General features: G+C 45.0%; 1 protein-coding gene across 7 annotated transcripts in view; it reads right to left on the bottom strand.

Moving 5' to 3' along the window:
• The window catches only part of Hipk3 (homeodomain interacting protein kinase 3), an 82,207-nt gene extending 67,112 nt beyond the window's left edge, over positions 1-15,095 (bottom strand). For 2 of the 7 annotated variants that reach the window (XM_052722614.1, XM_052722613.1), the window contains exon 1: positions 15,073-15,095. In XM_052722614.1, coding sequence (XP_052578574.1) covers positions 15,073-15,094 — 22 coding nt within the window. In that variant the 5' untranslated portion in view covers position 15,095. Of the gene's footprint in view, positions 1-12,705; positions 12,740-13,209; positions 13,875-13,946; positions 14,495-15,072 lie in introns of those variants that run through there. The other 5 variants (XM_052722616.1, XM_052722618.1, XM_052722620.1 and 2 more) reach the window with 5 other exon arrangements.
• Between the last annotated feature and the right edge of the window lie 9,672 nt (positions 15,096-24,767).

Genomic DNA, 24,767 nt, shown 5'->3' on the forward strand with positions numbered 1-24,767 from the left:
GAGAGAAAGCAGGAGGACAGAGTTAAGGTCTCCCTTGGCAACCCAGCTAGTTGGCCCTTCAGGCTAGCCTAGGCTATATGAAAAATCCTGTCTCAAAATCCAAAATAAAACATACATTTTACTTCATTAAAATTTACAGCTTTGCTATGCATAGTGGCAAATGCCTTTAATCCCAGCAGAAGCAGGTGGATCTCTGTGAGTTCGAGGCCAGCCTGGTCTACAAAGTGAGTTCAGGACAGCGAAGGCTGTTAAACAGAGAAATCCTATCTCAAAAAGACTGAAAAAAAAATTTCACAACTTTATTCATCCAATGATGCTAGAAACAAAATAAGCCATCAACACAGAGAAGACATTTACAATACACATTACTGACAAAAGATCTAGTCACACTGTCGTGGGCAAAACTCAAAAGAAAAATGGGCAAATTATATATGATAGGTAAGTCCAATAAAGGAAATGCAAGCCAGAAGACATTAAAAAAAATTCCAGGGGCTACAGAGATGGCTCAGCAGTTAAGAGCAATGGCTGCTCTTTCAGAGGATAAAGGTTCAATTCCCAGCACCCACATGGCAGCTCACAAGTGTCTGTAACTCCAGTTCCAGGGGATCTGACACCCTCACACCAATGCACATTAAATAAATTATTTTTAAAAATTCCAACCTCACTGATAAGGGAAATATAAAACCCACAGCCACCATTATACAGCCTGAGATTGCCAAAAAGCAGCAGAACAGTGCCCAGGAGAACAAGAATATTTGTAAATGCTGGTTTAAAAGAAGGGGGGGGGCAGTTGCTTTAGACAGCAAAACCAAAGACAAGCACATTGCACAGAGCAGCAGTTCTCCAGGTAGGTGCTCTACATAGACAGATGCTCACTAGCCCTCCAAGGAAGCAGACAGAATAATGTTCTCCTCATTGCTGCGTGCAGTAATGAGTTCTGAAATACTCTGCCAGGTGACTGGGTACCATAGTTTACTCATCCAATACTAAGTATACAATACAAATGTGACTCTTAGGGTTGGGAGTCTTAGCTCAGAGCTTAGAGTGCTTGTCCAGGATGTGGAAGGCCCTGGATATGATACCTAACAATAAATAGAGAGAGAAAAACAAGTGTGGCTTATAATACAATTATTTGTGTAACACATACACACACAAATTCATAATAGTTAAGATATAACTGGTTCTAAAATGCACACCAATTATTTCAAGTGTTAAAAATGGGGATGTTAAGCTGGGGGGCTCACATCTTTAATCCCAGGACTTGGGAGGCAGAGGCAGGCAGATCTCTAAGTTCAAGGCCAGCCTGGTCTACAGAAATAATTCCAAGATGGCTAGGCTACATGGAGAAACCCTGTCTCAAAAAACCATAAAGAAAATAGGGGAGGGGAGGGGAGGGGAGGGGAGGGGAGGGGAGGGGAGGGGAGGGGAGGGGAGGGGAGAAAAGAAAAGAGGGAGGGGAGGGGAGGGGAGGGGAAGGGAGGGGAGAAAAGAAAAGAGGGAGGGGAGGGGAGGGGAGGGGAAGGGAGGGGAGAAAAGAAAAGAGGGAGGGGAGGGGAGGGGAGGGGAGGGGAGGGGAGGGGAGAAAAGAGGGAGGGGAGGGGAGGGGAGGGGAAGGGAGGGGAGAAAAGAAAAGAGGGAGGGGAGGGGAGGGGAGGGGAGGGGAGGGGAGAAAAGAAAAGAGGGAGGGGAGGCTTCATGTTATACTAAGAACAGAATGAACTAAAATGGATGGTGATGTTGCAAATAATGCATCATTTATTATAAAGTATCATTTACTTTAAGACAAAGCTCTGACATTCTTAGGTTCCAAAGGATACCAAGGATGCACACTTGCAGTAGATGTTCAAGTCCCTAACATAAAATGACATGGTACTGGAGCTAGAGAGATGGTTCAGGAGGTAAGAGCACCTGATGCTCTTGCTGAAAACCCCAGCTTGGTTCCGGGTACCCACATGGCAGCTCACAACCATCTATAACTCATTCCAGGGGATCTAATGCCCTCTTCAGGACTCCATGGGCACTGTACACATACATACACTCAGGCACACACAAATTCATAAAATAAAACATGTAAATATTTTTAATTACCTTTAAAGGGGAAATGTGAAATATTATTTGAGAATTCTAGCTGAAAGAGACAGGAATTCTGTGTTCTTATAATTTCTCTATATGTCTGGATTATAACTGTAGCAGTAGCAGAAGCAATTACTTCTGTTCAGGCCATTCACTGTATGAACTGTAAAGCACATAAAATCCCAAACTCTCAGTCAAGTCCCTAGGGTCACTGGCCAGCTTTTCTTTTGTTTTTGCTGAGACAGTCTCCACTGTGCAGTCCAGGTTGTACTCGAACTCATAATCCACCTAGTAGCCTAGTGAATGCTGGACTAAATGTTACCATGTCTGGCCTACCAGGCCTTACTGGCCTATTTTGGATTAAAAAAAATAAAATAAAAAAAGTACTCATAAGTAGTGAATATGAATCTCTCTATTTAAAAGTAAAAGGAATTATCTTAAGGTTTTTGTTTTCTTTTGTTTTAGTTTTTGGTTTTTCAAGACAGGGTTTCTCTGAGTAGCCTTGGCTGTCCTGGAACTCAGAGATCCACCTGCCTCTGCCTTCCAAGTGCAGGGATTAAAGGCGTGCGCCGCCATGCCCAGCTTCTGACATACTTCCTTAAGGGGTCTTGGAGAATGTCACCGCATAGCCAGTAATCTGACAAAGCAGTCCGTGACTCTGCACATGTTTATAAAAGACAAACCGTGTCTTCTCTGAAACAGAAAAGAAGCTGGGATGTGAAAAGAACATTCACCTTTCGATCATTAATTGTCACAACTTAAAACACCTGCACTGCTTTGTGTGTTCTTTTGACCAGTGTGTGATCCAGTAAATTACACTGGCCCCTCACACCAACATTTGTAAATAGCTGAAGCACACATAGAAAGCTTCATAAATGGAGTCTATTATCTGAGGTGCCTACAAAACATTTTATTTGAAAATCCTGGAGTCTTGGGTATTTTCCAGCAGTATTGTGAAGAAGGCATCTAGAGAATGTGTTGACTATACACAATCTCCGTGTTAAATAACAAGCCTGGTCTGACTTAGCAAAACACTCCAACTTTTGGAATGGAAAATGACCTGCTGGACATTTCAAAGGTGCTAGAAATCACCCTACCAATCCAAATCAGTCTACAAGGGGGATTGCTCTTACGAGAACAGGTTAAATTTCAGTGCAGCACATGTCTCTTAAGTTATTCAACTACTATAAAATTATAAAACAATCAGAAAAAAACAAAACCTTTTTTCTTAGTCATTTTAATGTCCATTTATTCAATCAAAATACATGTAAAACCTGACATACTGATTTAGTTCTTCTATGGTACATCTTTCATTCTGTTTATTAGAATATATTGTACATAATAATGGGTCTCATCGTGACATTTTCATACATGTACATAACATATTGTGATCATTTTCACATAACTCTTGCCCTCTCTTGTTCCCCTCACCCTCACTAATCTCCTTCTTCCCAACTTGCCCCACCCACTTTTTTTTCCTCCTTCATGTATGTGACCACTGAGTTTCATTAGGGTGTTTACAGGAGCTCGTGTTAGCGTGTACAGTGCACAGACTAGACATCTTACCAGTGACCACACAAATGATGAACATGTCTCTCCCCATCAACCATTAACTGCATGTAAATTTTCAGGGAGCAGTAGAGCCCCATGAGCCCCTTTCCTTCATATGACAGGACGCTGACAGGGCCAATCTTGTACAAAACGTGTGAAAATAATCACAGCTGCTGTGAGTTCAAGAGTTCAACAGCCATGGGCTGCAGAGATGGCTGAGAAGTTAAAAGCACCCATTTCAGACAGCAACTAACTGCTTGAAACTCCAGCTCCAGGGGATCTGATGCCCTCTTCTGGCCCCCACACACTTGTGGCAGACACACCCATGCACACACGAACAAAAATTCTTAATTAAAATGTTCATTTTAAAAAAAGGGTACAACAGTCAGGCCATGCCCAGAAGTCAGTGTTCCACAACTGATTTCCAAACGTGTCTGACTCTTCCATTCTTCCCACCCCTTTTTCAATGACCCTTAATTCTATTATTCTAAATAATAGGGTAACAGCCTACTTTCTGCATGTATAACTTATTGGACTGTTTTCTCCATTTGTTAAAATTATAATGAACCTGATATCCTTTCCTTAGTATAGATATCCAGACAGGGGCCATGACAATATTTTGGAAAGTACAACTGCACAAATTTTACTAAAACCACCACCAAAACCAAGTATTTTCCAGATTTAAAGTTTTTTTTTATATGTTTTATTTTATGTGCATTGGTGTTATGCCTGTGTGTGTATCTGTGTGAGGGTGTCAGATCCCCTGGAACTGGAGTTACAGACAGTTGTGAGCTGCCATGTGGGTGCTGGGAATTGAACCTGGGTCCGCTGGAAGGGCAGCCAGTGCTTTTAACCACTGAGCTATCTCTCCAGTCTCCTGATTTAAAGTTTTAACAACCTCTCAATCCCCAGAACTGGAAGACTCCATGAAACTGTCCTCTGTCCTCCACCCATTGGAGCCTTGGTATGAACATTTGCCTCCCACCACACACACACACACACAATAGGTTTCTCTGTGGAGCTTTGGAGCCTGTCCTGGAACTCACTCTGTAGCCCAGGCTGGCCTCGAACTCACAGAGATCCGCCTGCCTCTGCCTCCCGAGTGCTGAGATCAAAGGTTTGTGCCACCACTTTGGTTCTGATTTTTTGTAGACAGGGTCTCACCATGTAGCTCCGGGTGGCCCAGAACTACGTAGCCCAGGCTGGCCTCGAACTCACCAAGATCCACCTGCCTCTGCCTACCGCATGCTGGGATTAAAGATTAGAGGTCTCATATCCAGCTATAATTTTTTAAAGCAGTAGAAATGATGATACCAGATGGAGAATACAGTATCTTTGTGGACAATCAAACATGTAAAATATTTTACCAGCTATAATAACATTTCATTTCTATAGCCAAAGTCCTCCAGCAACCAAAAAAAATCAATTAAAGCATACTAAAGAGATTACAAATCCAACTGTTTTTCTAATTTTATATTTACAACTCAACTAATATAGTATAAAAATACTTATAGTATCTCTACCAAAACTGACTAGAATTTGACACGAAAATACATTTTCTTTCATTTTGTTGTAAGAACATAATGCCCCACACTTGGAAGTACATGGGCAGCACAACTGAGACCTGATGGGGAAAAAAACAACCACAGGTATGAGGTTGGCAGGTACAGGAGAGCGGGGGTGGATCTGGAAGGACGTGAAGGAAGCACAGGGGATAAACATCATCAAACTATCAAAATACATGGTACGGCCAGGCATGGCGGCACACACTTTACTACCATGGGGGGGGGGGGGGGGGCGCGGCAGCAGGAAGCAAAAGTTTTAAGCCAGTCCGATCCAAACAGTTAAGTTCCTCCAGGTCAGCCAGAATCACATAGTAAGACATTGTCTCAAAAAAAGAGTATGAAACTCTCAAAGAATTAATAAAAATATATTTTTAAAAGGATGTAGCAAAGCTTGGCACAGTAAAAACATGCCTTTGACCCCAGCACTCTGAAGGCAGAGACAGGTGGATCTCTGTGAGCTGGAGAAGATCCTGGTCACCAAAGGAAAAAAAAAAATTTTTTTTAAATGAAGCCAGGCACAGGGGTACACACCTTTAATTCCAGCACTCAGGAGGCAGAGGCAAGTGGATCTTTGTGAGTTCTAGGCCAGCCTGATCTGCATGGAGAGTTCCAGAATATTCAGGACTACAAAGAGAGATATTATCTCAAAAAAAGAAAGAAAGAAGGAAAGCAAGCAAACCAAGTTCAAGCAGCCCCGATCTAAAAGAGCAGTGATGAGTACAGCATCATGGCTTCAGGCTCCACAGCAGCGTAACCTGTCATTTTCTTTGCAATTCTGTCCTTACAGCCTATTTAATCTCAATTAATTATACATTTAAAGCCCTCAGAATTATTTTAAATTACACTTTGGAAGTAATGTCTCTTGAAAGCAATACCCAGCTTCCAATGTTATCACTCTAACTTATTAACTATTTAAACTGTAGCATTATGTATCTAAAGCCATACAGGTTACCAAACTTACAAGACACTGTTGTCTTATTAAACAGCACATAATAGCTGGGCAGTGGTAGAGCACACTTTTAATCCCAGCACTCGGGCCGCAGAGATAAATAAACCTCTGAGTTTGAGACCAGCCTAGTCTACAAGAGTTCCAGGACAGCCAAGGCTACACAAAGAAACCCTGTTTTAGAAACAAACAAAACAAACAGCACATAACAGTCTGGAGAAATGGCTTAGTGGTCAAGAGCACTGATTGCTCTTCCAGAGGTCTTGAGTTCAATTCCCAGCAACCACATGATGGCTCACAACCATCTGTAATGGGATCAGATTCTTTATTCTGGTGTATATATAAAACACATGAATAAATAAATCTTTAAAAAAAAAAATAACCAAAAAAAAAAACAACCCAGCATATAACAGAAGCATACAAAATACTATTTTCAGGCCTTTATGTAGCTGCTTTCTAAACTGGAAAACCTTTTGCAAACAAATAATTACCTGAAAATGTTTCAAAGTTTACTATTTTGTTCATAAAAACTCTAAAATATTTGTAAAACATTATGAACAAATACAACAAAGTATGGAGGTATTAAAGAATCTTAAGTTAGCAGGGTTTGGTAGTCCATATCTGTAATATCAGCACTTTTGAGTCGAAGCAAGAGAATTATCGTAAGTTCAAAGCTAGCCTCAGTTATACAGTAAATTTTAGGACAGTCTGAACTACAATTATATCCTGTCTGGGGGAACGGGGGGGGGGGGGGGGGGGGGGGGGGGGGGGGGAGTGGGGGGAGGATGGTGAGGAGGAAGAGGAGAGAGAAAGAGAGAAGAAAAATTCTAAGCATTTTTATATTTTCTATCAAACCTTCAGATAATTTTCTTGGTAATCTATATGTAATCAAATACAATTTATAATAAACTCCATAAAAGAAAACCAGAAAACCATATTCTACAGATGTCATGTTTTCGTAGCCCAGGCTGGCTTTGAACTCACCATGTACCTGAGGACAATGTGGAAGTTCTGATCCTCTGGCCCTCCTGAGTGCTGCTGGATCATTATGTTCTGGGTTGATGTACTACTGGGGATCACACCAGGACCTCAAGGATGCTAGGCAGCATCTGTGATACATCCCCAGCCTTAATCTGATTAACATAATGCTCGTCATATGTAAACAAATTTTTCAACCTAGAAAATGTTCTCCAGCATAAAGTTATTGGGAGGAGGGAGACTACATGTGACTGACCATAGCGATCCTTTACATTCAATGTAACCAAAAAGTACACTAAAGAATCAGTCTTTGGGCCGGGCGGTGGTGGCGCACGCCTTTAATCCCAGCACTCGGGAGGCAGAGCCAGGCGGATCTCTGTGAGTTCGGGGGCCAGCCTGGGCTACCAAGTGAGTTCCAGGACAGGCGCAAAGCTACACAGAGAAACCCTGTCTCGAAAAACCAACCAAAAAAAAAAAAAAAAAAAAAAAAAAAGAATCAGTCTTTGGGGCTGGAGAGACGGCTCAGCGAGAGAGTACTTGCCATTCTCGCAGAAGACCTAGGTGGTTACCAGCACACACGTGGCACTCACAAACTTTAACTCCAGTTCAGGCGGATCCAATATCCTCTTCTGGACTCTGCAGACACGAGGCACACACTTGGGGCACTTACATACATGAATGCAAGCAAAAGATTTATATAAAACAAAATTTTTTTTGAGACAGGGTCTCACTATGTAGTTTTGTCTGTCCTGAAACTCACTATGTAGACTAGGTTGGCCTCAAACTAAATCTTTTAATATTTTAAAAACAAAATCATCAGGTGATGGTGTTGCACACTTTTTTTTTTTTTTTTTTTTTTTTTTTTTTTTTTTTTTTTTTTTGGTTTTTGGAGACAGGGTTTCTCTGTGTAGCTTTGCGCCTCTCCTGGAACTCACTTGGTAGCCCAGGCTGGCCTTGAACTCACAGAGATCCGCCTGGCTCTGCCTCCCGAGTGCCGGGATTAAAGGCGTGCGCCACCACTGCCCGGCGGTGTTGCACACTTTTAATCCTGGCACTCAGGAAACAGAGGCAGGCAGATCTCTTTGAGTTTGAGGCCAGCCTGGGCTACCAAGTGAGTTCCAGGAGAGGCGCAAAGCTACACAGAGAAACCCTGTCTCCAAAAACAAAAACAAACAAACAAAATCAGTCTTCGAGCCGGGGGGGGGGGGGGTGGTGGTGGGTGGTGGCGCACGCCTTTAATCCCAGCACTCGGGAGGCAGAGTCAGGCGGATCTCTGTGAGTCCGAGGCCAGCCTGGGCTACCAAGTGAGTTCCAGGAAAGGCGCAAAGCTACACAGAGAAACCCTGTCTCGAAAAAAAAAAACCAAAAAAAAAAAAAAAAAAAATCAGTCTTTGACAACTTAAATCTTTGCCCAAACAAAAAAGTTACAGCTCAAATGAGTAATGTACTTCCTTTTACTATTCTTCCTTATGCTAAATCTTTTTTGTTTTTAAAGCATAACCCTTTGGGTTTTGCTTATTAAAGAGTGGGAGAGGGAGGAACATGAAGACCTGAGCTTGACTGTAGGATCTTTTAGGTGAAGGAGTACAACCTCTTAAAAGTTATCCACTGAACATCATACATGTGCTATGGCAAACACATGCCCATACATGTAGGCATATGCAAACGCGCACACAGACACAGACACACACACACACACACAGACACACACACACACACACTTTTTTTTTTTTAAGGATGGAAGCAAAGAAAATGTAAAGTAAAAATGAATCTGGAAATCTAGCCATTTTAAAAAAAAAAAAAAAAAAAAAAGGAGATGCTGAGTCCAGTGGAGGCAGAGGCAGGTGGATCTCTTTGAGTTTGAGGCTAGCCTGGTTGACTTAGTGAGCTCCAGGACAGACAGTGCTACAAAGTGAGACCCTGTCCCAAAAAAAAAAAAAAAGAGGGATAGAGAAATGGTTCAGCTGGGCATAGTGTTGAAGTGGAAATAGAAAGAGTAGAAGTTTGAGGTCAGCCTGCACTACGGGAGTCTCTCTCAAAGACCTGGGAGCTAGGTGGTAGGGGAAGAGATTGACTGAACTGACTCTGAAAAGGGGTCAAGTGTGAAAGAGGTCAAGTATGCTAGCACTGGTAATCCCTAGCACTGGTAATCCTGGTACCGGGGAGACAGAAACAGGGGGATTAGAGAGTTCAAGGCCCGCCTGAGCTATAAACAGTAAGACTCTGTTAAATAGAAAAATAGGAGGTAGGCTGGAGAGTAGCTAAAGCAGTGGATGCTCTTCCAGAGTACTCAGGTTTAGCAATGACATGGTGCCTCACAACCACCCATAACTCCATACCCTATCCTGGCCTCTATAAGCACCAGGCACACAAGTGGTGGGCAGATACATATGTGACAAAACACCCATACACACAAAACAAATAATAAAATGTAAATAAATAAAAACGAAATAGATGATTAAGCTAGGGTTATAACTCAGTTATAGAGAACATGCTGAATGTGAGATCTTGGGCTCACTCCCAGTATGGACAGATATAAATATATTATGCATGTCTGTCTGACTTAGGAAGTGGATTGTGTGACAGGTATCAGAAGCCTAGGTTTTAATTCAGTTTGAAATCACAAGATTTACAAAGTTTGATATGTACCTTGACTTTACTTTTTAAGGATCTTTTAAAAGAAAATATAAATCCTATAAGTCAAACTCTAATATATTACCAATATTAAACTCCATGCTTTTTGCCCCTCTGATTTCAGAGAAGCCTGTAATTGAGACTTTTTAAAGGGCTTAAACACCTGTAATCCTGTGTTGTTTTGTTTTTAAATCAACCAGACCTGGTGGTATTACTTGGGCAGTAGAAGATCAGGAGTTCACTGCCAGCCTGAGCTACAGAAGACCCTAGTTCAAAAAACAAAATGAAGATAAAGTAAATCTAAGACCAAGTAACCCTAGCAGTATCATTATGGACATTATCAGCATGCTGCTGGTTCTTTTCACTTCCACATGAGCAGCTCCCAGATCTCCAGCACCCACCCTGGTGTCTCAGCATAGAGGCAACTATGTGGCCTTTGTTTGGTGACATCAAATATCAACTGAGAGGGCCCCTGGTCTCCTAAGAAGAAATTCAACACCTACTTTGACACACGCTTACATACAACGTATAGCATACACCTCCTTACTGTTCCTCATCTACCTGGTCTCACAGAATGACTAAGATCCAAAGGAACAACCACAACAGAGCTGTCCAGAAGCAATCTGCTGCTGCTTTTCCCCAAACCACTCTTAATTAAACCAAGCTACCCAAAGACATTAACTGCTCCTTAAGTTGACCACACAGTACTGTTAAAAATTTAAAAATGAGCCAATGGTGGCACATGCCTTTAATCCCAGCACTCAGGAAGCACAGGCAGGTAGATCTCTGAGTTTGAGGCCAGCCTGGTCTACAGAGGGAGTTCCAGGACAGCCAGGGCTACACAGAGAAAGCCTGTCTGAAAAAACCAAAAAGAAGAAAATAAATAACCTACCCTGGTTCAAAACTTCTCCAAATATATATTCTTCTTCAAGTATAAACTTTAAGATACTAGGGAAGATTATTACTTTTAAACAGCTGAATCGAGAACCAGCAAGGACATCTAGTATAACTCCTTTCAGCTTATGTCGCTCCTGACATGTTTGCTGAGAAAGTTCCCTCCCCCAGAGAGAACTAATACTACATCCTAGTTGAAGTGGAGAAGGGGCGGTACTTCTAAACAAACACCAATCAGACTCCTCCTTTTAACAAAGCTCTTGTAGTCCCTCTTCAGAAGTAGCTTCCAACTAAAACATGCAACACTAAGCCTGAACTCTGGACATTAAGAAATCGGGACAGCTGCAACCCACAAATTTTACAACAGGAATGTTTACTTTGGCAGCAACAGTATAAGCATGTATCAAATTAGCCTGTGTGTTCTAATAACTACAAGGCACAACAATTTTCGGAAGGCCATTTTTTTAAAACAGAGAGTTTCCAAGTTCTTGGAACATCCTTAAAGCATTGTCGTGACATCTTTTCACATCCAAGCTCAGGTGAAGCTGCAATGGAAACAATGTGTCTATGCCTCTGAATCAACCATTAGGATAATTCTCATCTGCCTTATCATATTGGATGAACTGCTACAATGAGAACTATTAGGAAGCTAACTCCTCCACCTCAAAGAAACAAAGTTAACTTCAGAAGTTAATGGAGTAAGTCATTGCAACATAGACGCAATTACTCCATTTAAATGGATGTGCATGAATTACATTTTATTAACAATTCCACATTGTGAGGTTGACATTTTCTCCTTCCTCTTTTCCATGTGCCTTCAGTATTCATGCAGCAAATATTTAAAGACAGAAATTCAATCAGGAAGGTCGTTTGACAGCTACTGCTTTTTGAAGTTGCAGGAAAGCAAGCCTTAGGCACTGGCATTAAACAAACATCTATGTGTCAAGTGCTATACTCCTCCAGCATCCAACCTCTGTAATTTGCAACCCTACTTTATGGTATCCTATGACAGATCATCCAAAAAATTAACAGAGTATAATCTTCAGCTTCTTCTCAAGCACATTTACAAGAATTATCTCATAGAAACCATCTACTTTGATGAGACTCTAAAAACCCCATGCCCAGAAGCCAATGGCTGGTTTATAAACAAGATAATGACTAGTTCAATGGAAAAGGCATTACAACAAAATGCTAAGACTGTCTCACCATGTTATGATCTGCTTGCCTAATATGTATGTTTAGCTACTGCAGTCAGCAATGTCCAAATATAAATTTAAAACATTTAATGGCCAGTTCTGTTCTAGACTTCAAGCTCATCTTACCTGTTTAAAACATTGGTGCTTCTTCCTCCCCTCCCCCAACCTATCCTCCAAAGTACTTTTTCTCTTATTAAATGTATTCCCTATGGTAGAAAAGGAGGACCTAAGAAATAAAATCTCCCCAATATACAATGAAATAGCCAACACTGAAAAATCAGACATTCCTGTATATCTCTACTATAACAAATTAAAAATAATCAAAATAATTCAAGAAAAATAAACTGACACAGGTTAAGCACTAAATTTCACAAATGAGAGCTTCCTATACTTTATGAGTGCAACCATAAATATACCAAGAAATACCTTGTTGATTTAAAAATAAAAATAAAGAAATTGGGTTGTTTGGTTAAATTTCAGTTACTGGTAAGTGGCATGAAGACAGAAGAATCAATACAAAAAAAATTTTAAAGGTCAGTCATATTTTGTTTACTTAAAATACTAAAGCTTAATCATGACCTGTCTAAACCTTATCGTTGCTCATTGTGTAAAATTAGCACTGCACTTGCGAACCTAAGCAGAATCTAGACTTATCAAACATATGGGGAGACTTGCCCAATTTCTGAAATAGTAAATGTGGGTGAAGCATTAAAATAGTTTTCTTGGTAAACAATAGCAAAAACAAAACAACAACAAAAAGAGAGAGCTAGAAATGCTTTCATAATCTGATCAGAAAAAAAAAATCTTTAAAATTTTTCAAGCACCCAGCAATTAAAATCTTGAAATTAAGTGAAATTGTTTGAAGTACCTACACTTCAGAGGCTGTAGCTTACAGCAGAAACCTAAAACAGAAAACAGAAAAATAAAAATCAGCAGATCTCTAAACAACGCAGAGGTACACAGAAACGAGGACTGGTTCTCCAGCTAACTTTTCCAGCCCTGCACCGGAGAGACACCAGAACAAAGTTGAAGGTAAAACCGTGAGTTTTCCCTGTAAACTGGGCCATGATCTGAAACCTGAAAGAAAGAAAAAAAAAAAAACCCGCCGCCGCCGCCGCCGCCGCTGCCGCTGCTGCTGCTAATAGAAGCTCCTTATAAGCAGCGAACTGACAGGTGGAAAAATAAATTCCCCGGCAGGCCAGCCAGAGGTTGTGAAAACACGGTTCAAGGACCGAACATGTTGTGACTACTCTGTAACAGGTCCAAGGTAATTTACGCACACACCCTTCAGCGCAATCCCTCCAGCACGGGTAAGAATGGGAAACAACAGGCTGCCTGCCCGCCCCCCCATCCCTACCCGAGATCCACATACCATTTTACAACAGCCGTCTCCCCCTAGACAGGAAAACAGACATTCTGGTCCCGAGTCCTTTCCGCCGAGTTCTCCCCCAGCGCGAAGGGAAGAGGGCCGCCGCCGCCGCCGCCGCCGCCGTAACGAGAGAAGCCGGCAACAGCCCCGCCGCGCGGCCGCCACGCCTTCCTCCCGCCGCCGCTGGGGACGCGGAGCCGCGGATCACATTTCTCCTCCCCAACAATCACACGCACGCACGTCCCCAGAGTTGACACCCTCCAAACCCGCCGCCCCGCGACGCCGGTGACAGGGCCACCAAGCCTCCGGGGGCGCAGCCACGGGGCTGGGCGCTCCGGCAGCGTGCGTGCACGTCGGTGTTCGCTCCCATCAATGAAAGGAACGAGGTCTCCGTAGTGACGGCCTAAAGCCGCCGGGCCGAAACAGGGGGGCCCCCCGTGGGACCAAACAAAACTTCGGTTGCTGGGAAGAGCCGTTGCGCAACCTTGGCTTGCGGGGAAGGCCCGGGCCGCCCGGCACGGCCAGGGCGGCTTCCCGGAGGCTGCGCCAAGCGCGCGCCAAAAGCACGCGCGGTCTCCGCGTCCGGCCGCCTCGGGCCTGGCGTGGCGCCGGCCTTCGGGAACCGCCCGGGGACGGCAGTCCGCAACCGGGCGGAAACGGAGCAGCGTCGCTCCGAGGGTTCCCCCGGCCCCGAGGCCCGCGTCGCCGCCGAGCTCCCCGCCCTTGCCCGGCTCCCTTACCTTCCTAGAGGCCCGCGCTCTCCCCGCTTCGGGCGGCCGCAGCCCTGAGCATGTCCGGGATGGGTCGCGGGGGCCGTGCGGGGACCCGGAGCCAAGCGCTTCAGCAGGCGGCGCCACCCAGCCGGGGCTCAGCCCCTCTCGGCGGCCGCTGCCATCTTGTCCTGGCGGCTGAGAGGAAACGGCGAAACACCCTCCCCCGACCGCTGCTGCTGCTGCTCTGGCTGCCGATCGCCGGGCCCGTTTCCCTCATCTTCCTTCCCGGGGACCTGGGGTGGGGGACGGCTCGACTGGGGAAGAGGGGCGGTGACTAGCCGGCGGCCCGCCGGGGCCTACGGGCGGCGCGGGATGCAGGGCCCGCGGCCGTGAGGGCCCATTTCCCCAGCCCCGAGGTGGAGACAAGGACGAGGAGGGCCGCTTGCGAGGCCGCGACGCCGGGGGCCTGCGGCTCGCACTCCTCAGGGCGCCGCGCTGCCGGCAGTCGTCACCCCGGCAGCTGCCGCGGGCCGCCCCGATCTCGGGCCCCTCCTCCACGCCCGCCGGCCTCGGCCGCCGCCGCCTCCGCAGCGCCACCGCCCGCTCGGCCGCGCTGCGCGCCCAGCCCGGGCGGCCTCGCTCGCCTAGGGCCCCGGCGCCTCCGCGAAGCCCCTCCCCGGGGTCCGCCCGCAACCGCGCCCTTGACGCTCGCAGCCCGCCAGGCGGCCCGCGCCGCTCCAACCCTGAGCTCTCACGCCATCCCTCCAGCAGGAATAGCTTCCGTCAGCCCTCCTCTGCAGTTCTGAGCCTGACTCCCGGCCCACTCTGCCAGAAATACACATTTTCGGGGACGATCCTAATACCCAAAGAAGGGGTTCGGATGCGGAAGCAGGATCTTACAGGCCTTTCCAGGTCGCCCCCTCCCAATGCCCCGTCCCACCCCTTTGGAATCTGTTTCTTGGCATCTTAGGGGTTTAAAAACAAAGAAAGGGAAAATGTTTAGTCAAATGAACAGCCTCAGTCTAAAATGGGCCCTTCCCGCTCTCCCATTCCAAACCAGCAGGAGACTTGTCACACCATATCAAAGAATGAAGGAAGAAGGACGGGGGGAGTTTTCCAAGCGCACCACCACAGTCACTGGGAAGCTGCCCACCTCTAAGGTGATAATTCTCCATCGAGTTAGTTCCACACCCAAGCTAGTTTCTTCGCTCCTGGAAACTAGGAAATCGACAGAATGGTCCATTTCCACCCACGTAACCATAGAACCATGGAATTTGAGATGAAAGAATCTTACTGATGTATAGTCCAAACTCTTATGCTAAGACAAGGGTTTAGACAAGTGTCGATGACGTGAGCGAGGTTATAGAGCAAAGCCTTAGTCTCCACCCCCCTCTCTCCTCCATCTGATTCCCCAGGAAGCAACTCAACTAACATTCGAAGCAACCCATCATTCAGTAAACCTATTTTTAACAACCCGCTTCGCTTGGTTCCTTTTGTTCTGAACAAATGTTTAACATTACAGCAACCCTTATCTCTGTGATGAAACTGTCCTTTGCTTTCTTCATTGGGAAGGTTGAGTTTACTGCTGATGTATTTCCCCACACACATTTTCTATTGCAGCATCTGAGACGGGGTAAAGGCAGTGTCAACTTGCTGTGTACATATTCCTCCTTTATAGCCTACTGCCTTTCAAACTAGGAGAAGAGGACTGTGTAGAATGTCTTCAAAAGTGAGAGGGGTTAGCATGCTCAAGGCCACTGGTAATACTTTTTCAAGTGATGAGTGTTTTCTTCAAGACAGAAGAAACTCAGTGAAAAGTCAAAGTAGAAAAAACAATGTATGATTTTTAGAAAAGGCATGTGCATGAAATGGCCATGGCGATGCAAGCCTGGAACACGAGCTTTGGGGAGATGGAGGCCAGAGAATCAGGAGTTCAAGGTTGTCTACAGACAAAAAAGGACAGCGTCAGAGCCATTCCTTCTTTTTTTTTTCCCCCTTAGCATTTACTTCGGATTTTTTAAGGCAATATTTAAAAAAAAAGAAACCTATAAAAAATCAATACTAAAAAAAAAGTGACCATAATAGAGAAATCCCCCAAGGAAAATAGTCCATTAGAACTAAATTTTCAGATTTTTGCAAGTATATCTCTAGCATCCTAATGGAAGACTTCCACCGTTTTCATGGGTTGCTACATTTGTGAAGAGGCTGGAGGTAAGAACTTTTCCCCTTTCTGCTGGGTGGTTTGCCCCGCCCTCTTTTCCTGTGAATTCCAGAAAAGATTTCTGCCACCTTTCTTTTAACCATTGCCTTGCCAGTGACTAAATGCGGTATCTAATTTTAAAGCTTCCTAATAAAGCTTGCTAAATAAATAAACATTAATGCAAGCCCTCCTCCTCAGTAAACTTATTGTCTCCTAACCTAATGTCCTTAATCTCTTCCCCTCAGATCCATTCTGAACTGGAATATACGGGTAATCTTCCAAAACCCTGAAGTAGCAATTTTTTGTTAGGTTCATTTAAAAATAAAAATGATGGTTCTAAACGGGATGTGGTGTCTCACGCCTGTAATGCTAGTACTCTGGGGACTGAGGCAGGAGATAATCTTCCAGAGTCCAAGACCAACTTGAGCTATATGATGACTTCCAAGCTGTCTCTGATCTGATGACTTCCAAGCTACTTCTGACCTGGTGGCACAGGCCTGTGGTCTCAGCTCAGAAGGTCACGCCAGCTTGGGCTACAGAGTGAGTTCAAAGCCAATCTAAGCTACTTTGTGTGACCTGGTTTCAGAAAAGTTTTTAAAGGGTCTAGGGAGTCCTAAAATTAAGGGCTTAAATTCAATCCACAGGAGTCACATAAAACGCCAGCTTCAGTAAGCCCGGTGATGTGAAGAAAAGGGGATCCCTGGGGCCTTTGTCTAGCCTGTCTAGTCATCAGTGAGCTCCAGGCTCAGTGAGAGACTCTGTCAATGGACAAAGTGAAAAATGATTGAAGGAAATGCCTGACTTCAACCCGGGGCCTCCACATACATACAAATCTACAGAGAGAGAAAGACAGACAGACAGACAGAGACAGAGAAAGGCTGGGGATATAGCTCAGTTGGCAGAGCAGTGCTGGCCCAGCATGCCCAAAGCACTGGAGTCAATCTCAACTCTGCAGGACAGAATGACCCCCACCTATAGTCCCAGAACCGGGAGGTTTTTGGTTTTTTGTTTTTTTTTTATTTTCCTGGTTTTTCAAGACAGGGTTTCTCTGTGTGGCCCTAGCTGTCCTGGAACTCATTTTGTAGACCAAGCTAGCCCTCTGCCTCCCCAGTGCTGGGATTAAGCCACAACAGCTCCACTTACAGGAGACCTTGTTTCAAAAGATAAAAGGAGAGAGGAAGAAAAAAGGAAGGAAGGAAGGAAGGAAGGAAGGAAGGAAGGAAGGAAGGAAGGAGAAAAACGGGAGAGAGAGGAAGGAGAGGGGAGGGGGAGAGGGAACACAGGAAGGAAAGAAAGGAAAACAACCTGAGTCAAAAGAAAAGACACTCAAGAGGCATACAGGAGGAAGCTGTGGAGAGCGAGACGCTGGGGCCTGGGAGCTTGGAACGGAAGAAGGGAAGCGAAGGCAGAGAGAGGAAGGGGGGGAGGGGGATGGGGGTGGGGGCCAGGCTGGGCTCAGGACTTTATCCCAGGGCAAAGGCGGCTAGTGAAGGGTTTAGGGAGGGGGAGTGATCAAAGCAGCCGCTACAGTCTTTGGGTGAAAGGATCCTCAGTGGAATCCATTTCTTTTCTACTTACTCAAATTTTCCTTCCAGTAACTATCAGTCTCTCTCATAGGAAAAGCCAAAAGCCACATTGGCCCAAACCAATGCCTTAAAACCTCCCTAGATGGGAGCACCCGGAACCTCATCTACTTTCTGCCTCCTGCCTCCTGTCCTTCCAGTCATTTCTTCCTGGGGGGGGGGGGCTCCAAGTACCCCCTCGCTCTCTCAATCCACAGTCTCGATTTTTCCCATAGCACTGGAGACTGAACCTAGTACAAAGCACTGCTCTACCATGAGCAACACCCCAGTTCCTTCACTTTTTTTTGTGTTGTGACAGGGTCTCGACAAGTTGCCCATGCTGACCTTGAACTTGTGAACCTCCTTTGTCAGCAGCCCAAGTAGCTGCCATCTCAGGGGCACCAGGCCCAGCCGAACTCACTTTCTGCCTCTGCCAAGGGCCAGCCATCTTAGCTACGTTCATGTACATTTTCTGTCTTCCTCCACAAGGATTTTTCTTTTTTGTCACTTGTTAGTTGTTTGATCCCCCACAGTCTAGAATAGGAACTCAATAAATATTTATAAAATGGAAGAATAAATTTTCTCTGTAAGCAGAAAGAAGCTAGCCGTCCACAAACCCCGCCTGCAAGCAGTCACAGCCTTGGACATCACCCACACTGTACAAGGTCTGAAACGGGTTCTTTCTCGCCGGTCTCCCCCCACCTCCGGTGGGCCCGTCCAGCTGAGGCCGGGTCTCCTCGCACCATCCTGGTCTGCACCTCTGCATCTCTGTTGAAGTGCACACAGGTGTCAGTTAGAGAAATGGCCTTGCACAGCCTTAGCACACCATGCTGATGCTTCTATTCAAAGCAGTGCAGTTTCCAGAAAAACCTTGGAACTCTGTCAGAGCCTGAGTCACCAACCCACCCACAGCCATCTTCCTCAAGGAAGTTGAGTTTTGTGGCGGTTGTTTCCTCCACCCCAGACCCTAGGTGTTCTTTCTCGCCTTTGGTCCCTGTTTCCCCAGAGGGGTGGAGGGGGGAGGGGGTGCCAAGCTAACCAGTGAGCCCCCTAACTACAGAGCAAGGAGGAAAACCTTACTGGGAGCTTATTTCTCCTCCTTACAGGAGGTCCTGGCTTCCTGATGCAAATAATCTGCCTTCTTCCTGGAGACCAGCTTTGTATATCTGGGCCTCAGGGAAGGGCAGCTGGGATGGAAAAACCATTCAAAGCTGGCCCCTCCTGCCCATATTTGAATAACTAAAAAGCTCACCAAATAACTAACTCTTTGCAGCCCAACGTTCTGATTCTCTTAAAAAAAAAAAAAAGCAGGGCAGGCAAGAGGGCTCAGTGGGTAAAGGAGCTTGCTGCCAAGCCTGACCATCTGAGTTCTATACCAGGATCCACATGATGGGAGAAGAGAACCTCCACTGTGTACCTTGGCAATGTACCCCAATGCACCCCAAAAAAACATATACATAAATGTGTTTGGTTTTATGTATATGGAACAGGCATATAATCCCAGGCACCCTGAGGATGAAGCAGGATGGCTGCAAGTTCAAAACAAAGACAGAACACCAAGCAGTCAGGTAGAATGACACACGCACGCCTTTAACCTCAGCACTTGGGAGACAAAGGCTGGTGGGTCTCTGTGAGTTCCAGGTCAACCAGGATGATGTAGTGAGTGAGACCCTGTCTCAAAACAAACAAATACATCCTACTTTCACTACTTAGCAGAGGTGAAAGTTGTGTGGGTTTAGGAAGCTAGGAAGATGGCTGGCCCCTCAGGTCAGGTGGTTGCCCAAGAGAGGCCCAGAGTTGGGGCCTGATCACCCACGCACATGCTGGGTAGGCCAGGAAGCCTGATGAACCCCAACAGGAAGAAGGTGAAGACAGCAGCCCTCATGGCAGGAGGGCTAGCTAGATGATCAGAAGTGGAGAGCACTGAGTTCAGGCGAGAGGCCCTGCCTCAACATATAAGAGGAAGAGCAGTTGAGGAAGACACCCAGTTCCAACTTCTCCACCCTCATTCCGGGGAACTCACGCACAAACAAACGGTATACACATTTGTTCCCATTCCCACACCACATACAGAGATACATGCGACAAATTAATGCCACATTAATATGGACAGTCATGATCTCATTTTAATGATTTATTTATTTCTATTTTATGTGCATTGGTGTTTTGCCTCCGTGTATGTCTGTTTGAATGTGTTAGATCCCCTGGAGCTAGAATTATAGACAGTGGTGAGCTGCTATGTGGATGCTGGAATTGAACTTGGGTCCTGTCCTCTAGAAGAACAGCCAGTGTTCTTAACTCCTGAGCCAGCACTCCAGCCCCAAAATCTCATTTTAATATGAAGGTTAGGTACTACAGTCAACGGAAAGAAAAATCCTACAGAATGAAACTCGTTCTTGAAAAGTCCTAAAATTACCCATAAAGTACAGTAATTTATTATTATGGATATACAACCTGGTATAACAATGTGTACCATAGCTAGAAATGGGCTAAAGTTTTCACATTTCACCTCTGGGAATTTAGAATTCTTATGATGATTATAACTCTTTCACTTAACTCTTTCATTTGAAAAATGTTTTATTAACTTTTTAGTGTACCTGTGTGTGTCTGTGTGTGTGTTTCTCTGTGTGTGCGTGTGTGCGTGTGTCTGAGTGTGTCAGTCAGAGGACAACTTATAGGAATCTGTTCTCTACTTCTACACATGGGTTCAAGGGATTAAGATCAGGTCTCAGGCTTGCCAGTAAGCACATTCACCAGATAAACCATCTTGCTGGCCCCTTCATCATTTTTTTTTAAATATGTAATCTAATAATCACTCTTAGCCAAAGGTTTCCTAAAACCCTAATTAACCTCCACCCCCATTTCTTCCTCTAAAATGAAAACACTAGCATGGCTCCCTATGTGATAAAGACGTCTCCTTGGGTAAAAGGATCCTTAGAATCCTCAGAATAATCATTGTTCACACCAGGTTTTGCTCAAATGTGCCTTTCCTTATGACTGAATCCGTTGCCCACCGCATCAGCTCTGCTAGATGACAGGCCTGCAGTACCCACACTTTCTACATTATTCTCTGTCCAGACATCCTGTGGTATTTCTTGTCTTTTCTTTCTTTGTCTGTTTTGTTTTTGAGGCAAGACTCTCTGTGTTGTCCTAGCTGCCCTAGAGCTCTCTAGGTAGACCAGGATGGCCTTGAACAGAGATCTTCCTGCCTCTGCCTCATCCTGGCTTTTCTTTGGTTTCCATGTTTATTTGTTTGCTTGTTTTTGTGGTGCTGGGCATGGAGTATAGGGCTCCAGCTGAGTGCCTGGTGCCTGCTGGGCAAGAGCTCTACCACTGACTTACACCCCAACTTCATCCGTCAACCCTCAGAAATCAAATGAACTGAGATGCAAAACACAGATCTCACTTCAAAGGGTGTTGGGGGTTGGTTGGTTGTTTGATTGGTTGATTGATTGATTGAATGTTTCTGAGCTAAGAGTGACCAGGATCCAGGAACATGGATTCAGGTTGTCCAGAAGTTGACATGTTCCACCTTGGAACTTGTGTGGTCACAGAACAAAAAGACAGTCATAGATCAATTCATTAACAAATATATTATGGGGACAGCAGGTGAGTGGGTCACAGCAAAGCATTCGTGTTTCTACAGATTCTTCTCTCTTTTTGAGACAAGGTCTCCCAATGTAGCCCTGGCTGGCCTAGTCCTTATACATGGACCAGATTGGCCTTGAACTTGCAGTGATTCTCTTGCCTTCGCCTCTGAGTGTTGGGATTACAGGTATGGTGTGTGTGCCATCTCTGCTAGAGGTATCAGATGGTTTCAAGACATTCTTAACTTTTGTGATGGTAGAAGCTAGTGGTCTGCTAAAAATCTATTCAAAAGAGTTCAGTTCAGTGAGAGACCTTACCTCAAAAAGTGAGATGGGGCCTGTAAGATGGCTTAGTGAGTAAAGGTGCTTGCTGCCAAGCCTGATGGACCTGAGTGTGATCCCTGGGTCTCACGTGGTGGAAGGAGAAAACCTACTCCTGAAAGTTGTCCTTTGACTTGGCAGGAGTGCTGTGGTATGTGCACATTGCATAATAGATAAGTAGATAAATAAATGAAGTTTTTAAAGTAATGATATAGAGAGCAATTGAGGAAGATATCCCTGATATTAATATTAACTTTGAGCCTCCAGGAACACTCACACAGGTGAATGCACCTACACACATGTGCACACATGTATACACCACAGACACACACACACACACACACACACACACACACACACACACACACACAAATCCATATATATTCATAAAGAACATTATAATCCCCCTTTGGAGGGGCTAATGTGGACAGGGCTATGCTCCAGAGAAGCCCTAGTATAAAGTCATAAGACAAACACACTAGAGAAGGACAGTGGAACTTATAATCCTCTCAAAGAGTAGGAGAAAGCTCAGATGATGACACATATCTGTAATCTTCAGTACTGGGCAGCTGTCCTCTGACTTCTGCATGTGATCAGTAGCACTAGTGTACACACACACACACACACACACACACACACACATATACAAATATGTTTTTAGAAACACTTCTTTTTTTTATTGAGAACTGAAGTTTATTAAAAGGGAAAGAGCAAAGGCAGAAACAGTTATGATGATGCCAGGGAGCTCAGGCATATGAGATACATCAGACAAAGGGCACTGTGCAGATATGGGTGAGGTTTAGGAGGGCGGCTCACATACTGTCATTGGCTCTGAATGTGACATAGGATTAAAATATGGATAAACTTCATCAGGGAAGGAAAGCTCACAGAATCTATAGATGAGAACTCCATGGTTGGAAACATCATAAAATGAGAGAATGCAAGCTTCTTGGTCCAGGAAAACTCCAACACAACTGAGACAACCAGTCAGAGAGAGGACCAAGACACTGGCATTTTGAGTGACAGAACACTCTAGAAACACTTCTAAAACAAACAAGAATGATCCAAATTTGTGGTTTAGGCCTGGGAAGAAGGCTTAGTGAGTGAATTCTTGCCTCATAAGCATGAGGACCTGAGTTCAGATCCCCAGAAACTATGAGTTCATGGCCAGCCTGGACTACATAAGACTCTATCTCAGATAGATAGACCGACTGACAGAGAGATAGATGGAAAGATGGGTTGTAGTGGCACAGGCCTGTAATTCTAGTACTTGGGAAGCTGACATAAAAGGATCAAGTCTTGGGCTAGCCTGCACTACACAGCAAGGACCTGTCACAACAAATCAAAAGCTATGAAATAACGCATGGTGAAGAGTTGCCCACGCTCCTGCTAGCCTGTCTTTTCGTTTATGGAAGAGAGAACAGAGATTCCATTGAGTGAGAAAAGCTCATACCAGGTTCGTCACTGACCCAAGACCACACAGGTCCAATCCTCTTACCTCAGACATCCCACTGATACATCATGATACCTTTCTGTATTCCCAAAGTAGGAAGTCTTTGTCACCAAATTTCTTCTCGTCTCTCTCTTTACATCTAGACGAGGGAAGTAGCCCGTTGCTCTGTATTCAACACCAAGTGCCCATCTCCAGGTAAACTCCATTCTTCCCTTGGAGTTCAGGTGCCATCGGGTAACATATGAGGAAGCACACTGGGACCATCCAGGACGAGCTGCGTTCCCCAACAGAAACGGCAAGTTCAGTCATGCATACCCTTGTAACAATGACAACAAGCCACAACGACAACAAAACCCTGCCTGCTAACACGGATCCTTCTGGGATGGCAACAGGCCAGTCACTTAGGAAAGAGTCCTTGGGTTCAAATCTATCCTTGTGTTTCATGACCTACCCTTCACATGTCAAGGCAGCTCTTCTAGGGGATAGGAGACAAGGAGCTGGTCTCACAACTTTAGGGCAGCTGAAGTTGTGGTAGATGAACTGTAAAAAGAGTGATGCCCTTAAGGCATCTAGGACAGGGCCTGTGACCTGACTTAGTGGGTAAAGGTACTTTCTGCAAACCTGACATCCTTGATGCCTGGGACTCTCGTGATGGAAGGGAAGGACCAAAAACAAGCTGCCCTCTGACTTCCACATGTGTGCCATAGCACTTGTGTATGCACAAGCACACACACACACACACACACACACACACACACACACACACACACACGCACGCACACACGCACATGCACATTAAAATAAATAATTTTTTAAAAAGACTTCTAGAATACAAATCAGGAAGAGTCCAGGTAAAGTTGTGACATTTGGTGCTAGGAAGAGGACTTAGTGTATAAAGTATTTGCCTCATAAACTTGGCCTGAGTTCAGATCCCCAGCACCCACACAAAAGCCAGGGGCAGCACATCTGGAATGGCAGCTCTGAAATGATGGAGTCAGGCAAGATCCTGGGACTCACGGGCCAGTCTGCTGGAACACTGAGCCCAAGTTCAGTGACAAAATAAAGTGACGGGCAATAGAGGAGGACACAAGATGTCAACCTGTGCTTCCTTACCCCTCCCCCTCACACACAAGTTTTGTGAGATTTGGATTGGTGCTTTCTTCTTCTTCCTTCCTCCCTCCCTCCATCCGTCCATCCATCTGTCCACTCCCCCCTCCTTCCTTCCTTTCTTTTTTTAGACAGGGTCTCACTATGTAGTCCTACCTGGTCTGGAACTCCCTATATAGACCAGGCTGACCTCAAACTCACAACAATTCACCTGCCTCTGCTAGGACTAAGGGTGTGCAGCACCATCCACAGCCTCTGCTTTTTCTTGTGACAACCCCATATATTTACATTCTTTACATATCTCATCTTATCCATACTTTGGTTGAAGTCATCTTTTCAAATTACTTCACATTCTGCTCTAAACACCGAAAATGTTCCTGGAACATTCCTATTTACACCGGGCTACAGAGATCTTTAGCAGAGAAATTTGATCTTTGGTCAAAATACTCATTTAGCCTTAGAAAAAATATACTATCTGCTTATTTGGGGGCAGAGTCTCATGTAGCCCAGGCTTGCCTTACACTCACTATATAGCTGAGAATGTCTTTGAACTCCTGATCCTCTGGCCTCTACAAGGCATCCACCATCATGCCTGGCATAAAAAGTGTGCTATTTAAA

Source organism: Peromyscus californicus, unplaced genomic scaffold (genome assembly GCF_007827085.1).
Source record: "Peromyscus californicus insignis strain IS unplaced genomic scaffold, ASM782708v3 Scaffold_7__1_contigs__length_154581171, whole genome shotgun sequence".
Lineage (NCBI taxonomy): Eukaryota > Metazoa > Chordata > Mammalia > Rodentia > Cricetidae > Peromyscus > Peromyscus californicus.